The sequence below is a fragment of the Sus scrofa genome, chromosome 15, assembly GCF_000003025.6.
Source record: "Sus scrofa isolate TJ Tabasco breed Duroc chromosome 15, Sscrofa11.1, whole genome shotgun sequence".
Classification (NCBI taxonomy): domain Eukaryota; kingdom Metazoa; phylum Chordata; class Mammalia; order Artiodactyla; family Suidae; genus Sus; species Sus scrofa.
In genome coordinates, this window is record NC_010457.5 from 78941744 (window position 1) to 78955669 (window position 13926).

Below are 13926 nucleotides of genomic sequence, written 5' to 3' on the forward strand. Positions count from 1 at the left end.
ATTCAATCATTTATTTATGTTACACATCTTGGCAGGTGCTGCTATTTTTCTAAGCAGCCTTATACAAGTTTTTGTGGAAAGACAAATCAAAAACACCAGAATTTTACTGGGTTTGATTCGGCAGAGGATTTCATTTCCATTTTACAAGTTGATCTTCCAACTCACACTCTTTTTCTCTCTCTTTCCTCTTCTAGGGCTTCCTGACAAGGAGAACGTGAGTAGCCACTCTTTCTGCCTAATTTCTGAAAACTGTCATAAAGTAAAAAATATTTGCTGGTAACCTTACTGGCAAAGAGAGCTCTATATCCACAGTCGGCAGAGCCATAAATATTTTTCTAATCTTATTCTGGCATCTTTGGTGAGTCACTTTGAAATATGAAGGGGAAAATGTTGATTGCTCTGACATGGTCATCACATGTCCTTGACATTAACTAGTCCGAAGAAAGGTTATTCTAGGGGCAAACAGTATAATTGCCAAGTGTTTTCTTTTCCCCATGGTGCCTCCACGGCAGTGAAGCAAATCACTAGCTTAGTGGCACATGGAAAAGTAGCTGTTTTTCCATAGTAGGAATACAAAATATGAAATTCAGGGTCAGTCGATTTTATAATTGTGAAATATATCTCTTTGGAAGTTGAAAATAATTCATTGTTCTAATTGTTTCATGCAAACAGGTAAGAGAGTAGGTGGTTTAGGACAAACATTGTATTAAGAACCAGTGCGAAGCCCTCCTTCTAAGGATGGTAGTGATGTAGCGGTGTTGTCTTTGCCTGCAAATAATGATCATGTTAACAATATTTGCTGGAATCTAAATTTAGACACCATGGAAGGGTTAATGATGGGATTAATCAGAGGTGGTGCTTGGTGGCTCTCAGATGTATCACCTCGTCATTGTGTTCCTCCGTGGCTGTACCCATGCGGCAGTGTTACACCTCTGTCTTGACCCTTTCCTGGCTCTTCCCTGTGTTTGGTCCTGTGTCTGTGGTAATTTCAGATTATTTCTGTATTCTTTTACAGGGGTCTGATTCTGGCTTTCTCCTGTTTTGACAAGGGTGGTTGTAAAAGGCCAGTTAGGAATTCTGGGCCCACTGCTGCGCCACCACAAATTCGGGTTCAAGACCTAGCAGTATCACTTCAAAGGTCACATGAATCCTCCTTGGCTTGGTTCAACAGAGGACCTCAGTTTCTAGCTGTGGGGCCTGGTGCAAGCCACATGACTTCTCTAAATAGCCTTGGCTCGTCTCTAAAATGGGGATGTTGGCCGTGACTGCCTTAGGAGGCCATTGTGAACACTGGATGCAATGATCTCTAGAAAGCATAGCGATTCATACAGTAGAACTCAGTCAAGATCAGGACTGTTATTATAATCATAATCTTATCCAGCCTTGTGTCCTTTGCTAACTTTCTTTTCCCCTCTGAAAAATGTCCTACCTTTGCTAACGTAACCATCCTTTTGCATTTTACGGCTCTCCTTAGCCTTGAAGGACATTTGGTCCTGTCCAAAAGGTCCTTGATAACTGCTCCTGTCCAAGACTAGGTCTCATGAACCAAAAATGCTTATGGACTTTTTTGGATATGACCAAATTTCAAGGACCTTCTGACATGGACCAAAGGTCCAATGGATGTTTTGGACATGACCAAATGTCTGCTAACCCTCCTTAAAATGCCTTTGATCAATGAACCTTTCTAATGATACTTTGCTGTTAAAAATGTATCTTTGTGTGTTGAAAACCTCTAGCTGATCAGGTTCATGGAGAGTATAAAACAATAGCTTCTAGACTCTAACGTAACTTATCCTGATACCATTTGGGACACGGATGTCCCAAATCATGCTGTAACAAATAATACACGGATCATTAACCAAATAAAGATGATAAAAGGGCCTGAAGCTTCCTCATCAGGGGACTGTCAGTGGTGTGGAGAGCACACACAGAATGGCCAAGCCCTAGGAGGTCTCAAATGTTCTAGGCTTCAAAAGGAAGCTCTGTCTCTCTTAGGCACCCGGTGACCTTTGGGTTGGACCTCCCTGCAGTGGAGTGACAAGCACAACATTCTAAGCAGAGAGCCTACCAGCTGTCGTCATGTAGCTCACTTCACGACAATAGAAGTTGTTGAAGTTTGCAGAAAGTCAGATACAATGAGCTGTTAACCCACTAAGATTTAGGGGGCTGGCCAGGCTGTCTCCCCAATAATTAGTTGTAGTACATGCTTATTTGTATTTAGGTCATTCTGTATCAAATTATATAACAAAAAGAAGCCTACTTTTTCTTCTATCAGCAAGTAGAGTGGATATAACCTCAACACGTGCTGTTAGAAAAGCTCTCCAATCCCATCAGTCAAAATAAAACAAATGAGATGAAAGAGATTCATGAGTAGAGTTGAAGCTCTAGAAAGATAAAAAGAAGCCTAAGAGCCTTAAAGTGGTGTTAATGTTAATTGAATTTTTTCCTTTGTAAGAGACAAGTTGTGTTAGGATGATTTCTTTTATCCTTTACTTTCTTTAACTACATGCTGGGCAATATTATATTCCCTTTATGTTTCTCTAAATAGCAATGATATGCCTGTGGACTGAAACAGAAGCGCTTAGAGTATTGTCTCAGTGTCCAAACAGATTCTTTGTGGAATAAATATATTCTTTTTTCTCAGCTTCTACTCTTGATTTTGTTAATCACCATGTTTAACTTTTAATCAAATATGCAGACATCAGTAAGTGGTGTTTTTAGCTGCCTTGCCAGCTATATTTTTGTTTCCAGACCCAGTCTTACCTTTCATAAAAAGAACTTTCTTTTCATAAATTGCACTTTCATAGAAACATGTAGGCTGGCAGGTAACTTGCTGGAGTATTGTGTCTACTGCTTACTGTAATTGATAGAGACATCCTTTAACTTTAGATGACACCGGATCCTGGAACCTATAAAATAATACAAAAGCAGGTAGACCGTTTTGGCAGGGGTGTGATTGTTTGGGGTTGTTGGTTTTATAAAGAGATTTTTTTCTCTTTAATCCATTTAAGGATTTTTCTCTGTCTTCTATATGTGCCTTAACTGACTGACCATGTTTAACCCAGAAGCTAAAAATCACGATTAAAAGAAAGCTCTCTAGTTGAATGTTACAGCCGTCCTTTAAAAGAATGAGCTTGTCTATAACATTTTGCTGATTATTGTACCCCATTTTTTGAGAGGCACTGCTATAGAGTTTTGTAGTTTTAGAAGTTTATACTTTTCTTCCCCAGTGTGGGAAAGAGCCAGAAGATAGACTTCGGGAAGACATTACGAAATAATCCCTTTTTCTGACTTACAAACAGCTTGTTTCCAAAAGGACGACTTGATGTCTTCGTTTTTTAGGCAGTGATGTAATGTTGATAATGTATTAGCAAGCTTCTTGCTAAATATGGCAGGTACTTTCCCAATATAAAACACTCTGTGCATTCAGAGCTGCAAAGGTTTCCCAAGCAGGAGTTCCCGTCGTGGCTCCATGGTTCCAACTAGGAACCATGAGGTTGCGGGTTCGATCCATAGCCTCGCTCAGTGGGTTAAGGATCCAGCGTTGCCGTGAGCTGTGGTGTAGGTTGCAGACACAGCTCGGATCCCATGTTGCTGTGGCTGTGGCTGTGTCGTAGGCCAGCGGCTACGGCTCCTATTAGACCCCTAGGCTGGGAACCTCCACATGCCTCAGGAGCAGCCCTAGGAAAAAAAAAAAAAAGCTTTCCCAAACAAAGAAGAGCTGATGCTATCAGTTAAGAACAAGCCAACCTGGGGGTCTTGTACAGCTATTTGGTAGGTAGGTAGGTTTCCTTTTAAGATGATTACTTAAAGCTTCCCAAACTTTTAAAAAGCCATAGGTTATTTATATGAAGAATCATTTTTGGAAATTATTATAAAGACATGAGGTTTTAAATGGTAAGGAAAGACTTTACATGGTTTGTGACAATTCTTTTTGTTTTTGTTTTGTCTTTTTGCCATTTCTTGGGCCACTCCTGCAGCATATGGAGTTTCCCAGGCTAGGGGTCTAATCAGAGCTGTAGCCACAGGCCTATGCCAGAGCCACAGCAACTTGGGATCCGAGCCGCGTCTGCAACCTACACCACAGCTCACGGCAGTGCCAGATCCTTAAGCCACTGAGCAAGGCCAGGGACCAAACCCGCAACCTCATGGTTCCTAGTCAGATTTGTTAACCACTGCGCCACGATGGGAACTCCGACAATTCTTATTAAGGAGAGGACCATAGAATAATAAGTAATTATTAGGGTCAATAGGTTAGCAATTTTAGGAATTTTTAGGGACTATAATTACATTTATCTCTATTGTTGCTCTTTTTCAAGGTTAGAGAAAACAAATTAGAATATTTTCCACCAATTAAATGAGGACGTCTTATTTAACCATTACAAATTAGCTCTGTAAAACTTTTCAGCTCCAGCTTTAGAACTGAATTCAATAACAGTTTGTTGTGGCACACAGTTTTTTAAACCCTGCTTTTAAACATGACTGTAGGCATCCAGAGCTGATCAGGACACCTTGGCCAGAGCTCACAGCTTTACCCCAGCAGCCCTTCCCCTCTGCCCTAGATGAGAATTCTTTAACCAGCACTGTCACCACATGGAAACAGCACATATGTAACTGGCCGAGGGTGCGAAGCTCTACCCAGGAGCACAAACCAACCAAATGCTGAAAGCAAGAGATCCTGAGCTGCTTGTTTTGATTTTGAAGGACAAGCTGCTTATCATCTAAATAGAGATTTGATTTAGTAGTGCTGCTGGCCCCAAACGGTACGTTTTGTGCAGTGCGTAAATACTCATTTCCCTTAACTGGCCTATTAGAATGATTAGCTCTGCAAACCAAGGCTGACTTTGCCTCACCTCCTGGAAAGAAACAGCCTCTGCATGTTGAAGGTGCCAGGGACAACTTCGGTTCTCTCGGTCTCTGAAGAAATGTTTGTTTTTGTGTTTGTGAGTTATGCATTTTATGGGGCGAGAGGCCCTCGCTGAATTTCCTTCTGCTTTTTACTCCATCTGTCCTTCTAGTCGTATAAAAGCCGACCGGTGCCCTCTCTCTCTAGTTTCTGCAGTGATACTAATTGAACGTTTAAGGGCATGTGTAGTTATCCTTCATCTACCTTGTAAATAGAAAATGCAGGGAGCACTCTGAAAATCCCATTTCTGTTGTCACATGTTTGTTGCCTCTGAATGTTTTCAGCAATGTTCACAGGACCTGCTTGCTGTGAGTTTGCTTGATGGAAGGGCATCTATTGGGGTCCACCAGGCTGGTGGTTTGCACTGTATTTTAGAGTTATTTGTATAATGTTATGAATTCTATTTGGTGATTGTTTCAATGGTCCGATGCCGGGGTCTCTACCTTTTCATGGAACAGAGCCTTTGACTGTTGCTGCCATGCTGACAGTTATCTGAGGTTGCCCCTGAGTTACACGTATCACCCTGCTCTGAATAGGTTCTCGCAGTTTTTCTGTAATCAGAATTTGACTTGGGCAAGATATCACAGAGAACCTGGGTAGTGTTTAATGGTTAAAAATAATCATCATAAAAGACATGATATCCCCCGATCCCTCTAGCCAGCAGCTGCTGCCTGCTCTCGCTTTAACAAATGGCTTGGCCTTGAGGTGAGGCTGCTCGGTATCGGCCTGCTGCTGAGAATTAGTTCCACTCTCAGCAGGGCAGGAGCATAATGTCATGTTGGGACTAATGCACGACACTGCTGATTCCAAAGTTACGGGAGAGTACATTGCTGGCTTCAGAAATATTTTATCCTGTGCTGCAGGCAATTACGTTCATCACCAGTAACTTCGCTGCTAGCATGTTATTGCCATTGGCTGTGAGAATAAAATACAGAGTATCGTTTTTGGTTGACGTATTTGAATTTTCATTGTCCTTGTTTTGAGCAATGGAAACCAAATTATTTGCAAAATACGTCTCATGTTTAAGAGAGAAAATTGTAGTGTTCTAGATTGGATAAATTAATCTAGCGATTACATGTCATTTAGGATTTGGATTCTTTTCTAATAATAATTCTGTGTCAGGCTCCCCTGAGTCCGCAGATTTTAAAATATTCTGTAGTTATTCTCTACCTTTAGGTAAAATTACATTATAGATAGAGGCAGGCACACACACATACAGACATGTGGACTCATACAGATCTATGTTTGACCATGTTCAATTCTTTAAAATTTCCAGAAAAGCAAATTGTAAGACCACTTTGAGTGATATGACCGAGCTTTGTTCAGAATTCTTCGTGCCAGTTTTTATAAATGTTTAAATTCTCTTCACTTCAACTATGTCTTATTTTCTGTTTTCCTTTAGTCAAAGAACGATTCAGAAATACCCATAGCATGTGTCATCTCATGGCTTGAAAACCTCTAATTGAATGCGTACATATTGATCACTCCCAGGCCCCACGTGGGACTATGAAAATAAGTAAAAGTGTGGTACCTTCCCAGAGGTGCTGTCGGGGGTGGAGGCAGACATGTGAACACAGCACAATGATGTGCCAAGGCCCTGTGGTCGGGAGGGTGTGGCCTGAGGGGCATGGCCTGAGGGGCTCCACAAGCTAGACTTTGGTCCAACTCTGCCACGGAAAAAGGTGGACAAGCTAGTGAACTTTTTTTTTTTTTTTTTGGTCTGTCCTTTTAGGGCCGCACCCACAGCATATGGAAGTCTCCAGACTAGAGGCTGAATCAGAGCTGTAGCCACCAGCCTACACCACAGCCACAGCAGTGCCAGATCCTTAACCTACTGAGGGAGGCCAGGGATTGAACCTGGGTCATCATGGATGCTAGTCAGATTCGTTTCCACTGAGCCATGGCGGGAACTCTGACAAGTTAGCTAACGTTTCAACTCCTCTGTTTCCCCATGTGCAGAGCAGGAGTAACAGTAGTGTGAAAGTTGTGGCATAGTAGTGGGAGCCTAGGGGGCTTCCAGGAGGATTATCACAATGACACGTGCCAGTGCTGGCGCCATGTACGTACTCTCAGCGGACTCCTGGGGTCCATCGAGTTCCCAGGAGAAGGGGAGGGGCTCAGAGCAGGCCTCTTAGAGGAGGAAATGACTATTCTTGATGGAAAGTACACGTCACCCAGGTGGAAGGAAAGGAGACCATTGCGTGAACAATGGCACAGCGTACCAGAACTTTCTCTTTTGAGGCTAAATTTCAAACTAAAAATCAAACTAAAAATCAAAAACTTTTCATTCTTTTGGACTCTCCTTTCTAGGATCCTTCACAAAGTTGTCAAGACCTGGCTTCTGCGCTTCAGGCATTTCCGGGTTCCAACAAATCACCTTATTTTTTCTTTCCTAAAGGTTGATCCAATTTGAATGTAGATGGGGTATTAGTTTGATTGTCCCCCTGTTCCTCCCTCCTCATATCATGCCTTCCTTTTAAAAATGACAGATCTAGATTGCTGATGTCTTTGAAGCCTCTTGTTCATTCTGATCTTAAGCTTCTTTTCTGCTGTGATTGCCGGGTCAGTACTCTCTCATTTCTGTGGTTCTCTTTTGTGTTCCCCCCACCCCCCTTCTCTTGAAAGAGTCACTCTGCAAAGCTTTCTATTGAATTTTGACCTCTATTTCCTTTTCCATTTGTCAAGGTCATTTTAAATTTCATTCCCGTTCTCCTAAGTGCCAGCCACCCCCACCCAATTGGGTATCATTGTCAAATTTAATAAGAATGCTTTTGATTCCATATTCAAGGCATTAATCAACATGTTAAATCTAGCAGCATTCAGCAGAGGACTTAACCTTGTGGAATTTAATTTGGTTTGGGCTAATTTATTTGCATACATGATAAAATTACCCCATCCGGACATGAGAAAGAAACTTAGGAAAACATACCACAAAAATACCGAGTAAAACAAGTGCTAAGTCATTAAATTCACTTCCATCCTGCTTTCTACTTACTTGTAATTTGACAGAAAAGGAGGACAAGAATTTTCTTTTTATCTCAGAAGACACTAGTATGACTGGTCTCAATACTTATTCATTGTAATAGTCTGTGTCTCTGACACCTCATAGCCAGCAACACTGAACAAGTCTTAACCTCCATGAGCCTCAGTTTCCCCACTGATAAAATGGGGATCCCCAACCAACCACAACAAAAGGATTATTGGGAGAGCAAATAAGATAAAGCGGGGTGCGGGGGGAGGGAGGATATAAATCATGACATTAAGCTTCTCTGGACCTTCATTCTAAATGAGATCACACCCTTGTCTGGTAGCCGCTGCCCAGGGACATTATCCTAGCCTGGGCATTGCTGAGGTTGCCCAGTGGATTCTAGTTGAGGAGGGGGTTGGGTCTGGGAAGCCTTAGAAAGATGCTTTTGCCTCCTGTTAGGACTTGGTCCTGTTTGCAGTTCTGGGAAGACTTCAGGAGGCCCAGTGAAAAGTCATCCATCTTACTGTCCGCATAATTTGGCTCAGCAAGGGAATGAACAATTCCCAAGTCACACCAAGCACCAATTCGGTGCTGTAATTTGATAGCCTGATCCCAAACAAAGTGAGGAAGCCACACCCAAAGTTGACTGCAAAGATGGATGGGGGTAGAGAGTAAGAGCCATGACATGAAGATAAGCTGGAGAAGGCGCCTGGCTCATTTGGGGGTCCAGCAGAGAACTGTGGATGTTATCATGGCAGCCCACCCTGCAACTTCTAGTTTTAGGGTATGTGAGCTTTTTTTTTTTAATATTATTTTTAACTAATCCTTCTATTTGAATTGTCAAAGTATTGCAGTGTACCATTGCCTAGTAAAGGAATTTGTAACCTATTGCAAAAATGGCTCTGTCATTCAACAAGATGTTCTTCTGACTGAAACAGGTAATAGTCCCTTCCCCCCACACACCCGGCCCCCACTTCCCCAGCTTTCCTTCTTAATGTTTTTTCTCTTTGGTGTTTGGCGTATTCAGAAAAGCACTTGGGCTCCCTCTGGTGGCCACTCCAGTGTTTCTACATGTCTAACCTTACAAGTTTTAGTTACATGGCACAAAGTATTTTAAATATTAATAGTGAATGTTATTTTCTTTTGTAAGATGACTGGTATTTGGGAACCTCAAAACAAACCAAAACATCCAACTCATTCATTCATCTATTCGTGGAAGATTCCAATCTAATATATTGTTTATATTTCATTTTCCTATCTGGTCTGCAAGTCCATTGCAAGTCCCAATCCTAAGTCAAACAGATTTTCCCAAGAAGTGATTGTATTAAATAGCAAGGTTTTTTTTGTTTTGTTTTTGGTCTTTTGTCTTTTCTAGGGCAGCAACCGCGGCATATGGAGGTTCCCAGGCCAGGGGTCCAATCAGAGCTGTAGCCTCCAGCTTACACCACAGCCACAACTTGGGATCTGAGCCACGTCTTCGACCTACACCACGGCTCATGACAATCAATGCTGGATCCTTGACCCACTGAGTGAGGCTAGGGAATCAAACCTGCAACCTCATGGTTCCTAGTCGGATTCGTTAACCACTGAGCCATGACGGGAACTCCCCATATATAGCAACTTTTTAATAGAATTCTTACTGTGTATTAGCCCAGAGTTAGGCATTATGGGAAACATTTTGCTACCATTTTAAAAGTATGTGAATAAGCTCTTCTTTAACATTTGGCAATGTTATATTATTTCTCTTTCTCCTTTAAATCGTATTCCCACTCTGTTTACCCCATAGAATTTTATTGTATTGTAATGAATTTTTCAGGATTGATTACTTTTTAATTATGCCAATGTATTAGTCAATATACAGATTCAGCTATGGTAACAGAGTCCCAAACATAACAGTGTTTAAAATAAAATAGAATATAATTTTCTTTTATTAAATGTCCAAATATGAGCATGTTAATGTGGCACCTCCATGTTGTAATGTATTTTTTTTTTTCCCACTGTACAGCAAGGGGGTCAGGTTATCCTTACATGTATACATTACAATTACATTTTTCCCCCACCCTTTGTTCTGTTGCAACATGAGTATCTAGACATAGTTCTCAATGCTATTCAGCAGGATCTCCTTGTAAATCTATTCTAAGTTGTGTCTGATAAGCCCAAGCTCCCGATCCCTCCCACTCCCTCCCCCTCCCATCAGGCAGCCACAAGTCTCTTCTCCAAGTCCATGATTTTCTTTTCTGAGGAGATGTTCATTTGTGCTGGATATTAGATTCCAGTTATAAGTGATATCATATGGTATTTGTCTTTGTCTTTCTGGCTCATTTCACTCAGGATGAGATTCTCTAGTTCCATCATGTTGCTGCAAATGGCATTATGTCATTCTTTTTTATGGCTGAGTAGTATTCCATTGTGTATATATACCACCTCTTCCGAATCCAATCATCTGTCGATGGACATTTGGGTTGTTTCCATGTCTTGGCTATTGTGAATAGTGCTGCAATGAACATGCGGGTGCACGTGTCTTTTTTAAGTAGAGTTTTGTCCGGATAGATGCCCAAGAGTGGAATTGCGGGGTCATATGGAAGTTCTATGTATAGATTTCTAAGGTATCTCCAAACGGTTCTCCATAGTGGCTGTACCAGTTTACATTTCCATCAGCAGTGCAGGAGGGTTCCCTTTTCTCCACAGCCCCTCCAGCACTTGTTATTTGTGGACTTCTTAATGATGGCCATTCTGACTAGTGTGAGGTGGTATCTCATGGTAGTTTTGATTTGCATTTCTCTTATAATCAGTGATGTTGAGCATTTTTTCATGTGTTTGTTGGCCATCTGTATATCTTCTTTGGAGAAATGTCTATTCAGGTCTTTTGCCCATTTTTCCATTGATTGATTGGTTTTTTTGCTGTTGGGTTGTATAAGTTGTTTATATATTCTAGAGATTAAGCCCTTGTCAGTTGCATCATTTGAAACTATTTTCTCCCATTCTGTAAGTTGTCTTTTTGTTTTCTTTTTGGTTTCCTTTGCTGTGCAAAAGCTTTTCAGTTTGATTAGGTCCCCTGGGTTTATTTTTGCTCTAGTTTCTATTGCTTTGGGAGACTGACCTGAGAAAATATTCATGATGTTGATGTCAGAGAGTGTTTTGCCTATGTTTTCTTCTAGGAGTTTGATGGTGTCCTGTCTTCTATTTAAGTCTTTCAGCCATTTTGAGTTTATTTTTGTACATGGTGTGAGGGTGTGTTCTAGTTTCATTGCTTTGCATGTTGCTGTCCAGGTTTCCCAGCAATGCTTGCTGAATAGACTTTCTTTTTCCCATTTTATGTTCTTGCCTCCCTTGTCAAAGATTAATTGACCATAGGTGTCAGGGTTTATTTCCAGATTCTCTATTCTGTTCCATTGGTCTGTCTGTCTGTTTTGGTACCAGTACCACACTGTTTTGATGACTGTGGCTTTGTAGTATTTCTTTGTATTTTAATGATTGAAAGTCTCTTATTGATCACCCTCTTAGACTTTAGGTATCAAAAATAAGTATATAAGTTTAAATATTAGTGTTTTAGAAAATTTCTTTTTTTATTTTTATGTTTTTTGCTTTTTTTTTTTTTTTTTTTTTTTTTTTTTAGGGCCGTACACGTGGCATATGGAAGTTCCCAGGCTAGGGGTCGAATCAGAGCTATAGCCGCCAGCCTACACCACAGCCACATCTGCTACCTACTACACCACAGCTCACAGCAACACTGGATCCTTAAGCCACTGAATGAAACCAGGGATCGAACCCATATCCTTGTGGATCCTAGTCAGGTTCATTAACCTCTGAGTCACAAATGGAACTCCGTGTTTTATAAAATTTCTAATGACCATAAGTATCCTTTAAAATTTTTCCTCTGAATTGAAGGACAGCAGTGGTATACATCTATCAAAATAAAATAAATCTTTTATATATTTTTATAAGTAATTATTAAATATTAATTTGTTATTAGAAATGCATCATCAAATGACTTGTGTACTTTTTAAAAATGCATTTGTCATCTATAAGCAATGGGGTTAACATTAATTCTACTTTCTTGGTTTTGGGCGATGTAAGCACTGGAAAAGCTTGTTCCCATAAATAAGCAGATGGGAATGGAAACAGATTTGATTAGCAACGTCACTAAATTCTTTGACTTGTGTAGCTAGTGTGGTACCTCCTGGAGAGAGAGGGATGGTGTGGTCACATGGGAGTTGGTGGGAAGTGTTGCATTCTGGGTGGATTTTGAAAGTGGAGTCATAGGATTTTCTGATGAATTAAATGTGAGCTAAAAGAGAAAGAAGTCAAGGATGACTTTAGGGTTCTTGGCCTGACTGCAGAAGGATGCTGTTGCCAACAACCAAGAAAGGGAAGACTGAGGAGAAAGTGAATTTGGAGACCTAGCTTTTGAAGGTCCTTATGCTAGACAGTGTCCAAAAGTGAGGGATAATGAGGCTTTTGTTCTGAAATCCTGTCCCGTGGATAGTTAACACTAGGTTAAAGAGTGATAATGAGGTTCGATTTGGGGTATTTATACTGAGTAGCATATGCCTGGGGCATGAATATGATTAGAATGTATCTGAGGGGACTAACATAAGACAAAAATCATCAAGAATTTTATTAGGCTTGACTGTCCTCTCTGTTGTATTTTGTAACTTTTCAGAGCATTTGGGCTTGGGAGCAAATTTGGTGTATAACTGCAAGTGTCACCTTTCAAATTAATGAATGGTTCATTGATGAAATACTTCGAATACAAATAGTAAATGAATCAAGCTAACAAAGTGTGACTTAGTAGACATCCTCAGAGACCTACTTTAATGAATAGGTAAAGGGATATTATTTGCAATTTAGCCCACAGATTATTTCTGTGATTTAAATTACTGTGGCCTACTTGAAACAATTTGTTTTCTTAATTAGTTTAATCATTCTCTTTATCATTTCTTATTCTACTAAATGGGTTAATAGCCCCCTTTTTCTGAAATTAATCTTCCATCCTAGCTACAAATTTCCAGTTAATGAAGTTTGAAAGAGTGAAGTAATTCCATAAGAAGGGGGAAATGATCATATTCAATTCTTTTAAAATCAACTAACATTTATTAAGTGCCTACTGTGTGCCATGCAGGTGGATACTTTGGTTCTGGAGATACAGAGCCCATTAAAACAAATTCTTTTTTGTCTTTTCTTTAGGGCCACACCCATGACATATGGAGGTTCCCAGGCTAGGGGTCCAATTGGAGCTATAGCTGACTGGCTACACTACAGCCACAGCAACGCAGGATCCAAGCCGTGTCTGAGACCTACACCACAGCTCACACCAATGCCAGATCCTTAACCCACTGAGCGAGGCCAGGGACTGAACCCATAACCCCATGGTTCCTAGTCGGATTCGTTTCGGCTGTGCCACAACGGGAACTCCTAAAATAAATTCTTGACTTCAAAGAGCAAACAGCCTAATAGCCGAAACAGCCCGGGACAGAAATGTATAAATGGGTAATTACATCAGAACATGATCCTGAGAGAGATTGGAGTTAAGTTACCAAAACACTTCATGCATTTTAAGAGCCGAGTCACTTCAAGCCAAGGGTTTCTGAGAGAGGGAAGAATTATTCACCACCCCTAACATTTTCCTTCTTCCAAAGAATGCAGTTACCAAGTTATGATATAGCTCAGTTGTGGAGGATACAGGTGGCAGAAGCAAAGTCCACAGGAAGGGCAGGTGTGGAACTGGCCTTGGGCTAATAGAAGCCTAGGGCCCTACTGCTGCTTCTCCCCAAGCCTGGAAGCATGGCCACCAACAATTCCTCGCTCCTCCCTAGCAGCTACTGTTAGAAAACCTTGGAGAAGGACACAGACTGACCTAGTGTCTATGATTCCTCTGCCCCAATTCCGAGTTAGCATGGATGAGATACCACTGTGGGCTCAGCTGTGACCATGGGGAGGTGTGTGCCTAGAAGAGGGGGGACAGGAAATAGTAGCTGTTCACCATTCCTCTCCAGAGAGGCACATTCAGCTGACTGCTAAAAAATCAGTCCCCTTCCTCTGATGCACTCAG

General features: G+C 41.1%; 1 protein-coding gene across 1 annotated transcript in view; it reads left to right on the plus strand.

Moving 5' to 3' along the window:
- The window catches only part of RAPGEF4 (Rap guanine nucleotide exchange factor 4), a 321221-nt gene that overhangs the window by 168474 nt on the left and 138821 nt on the right, over positions 1-13926 (plus strand). The window contains 1 exon segment of the mRNA XM_021075197.1: positions 195-214. Coding sequence (XP_020930856.1) covers positions 195-214 — 20 coding nt within the window.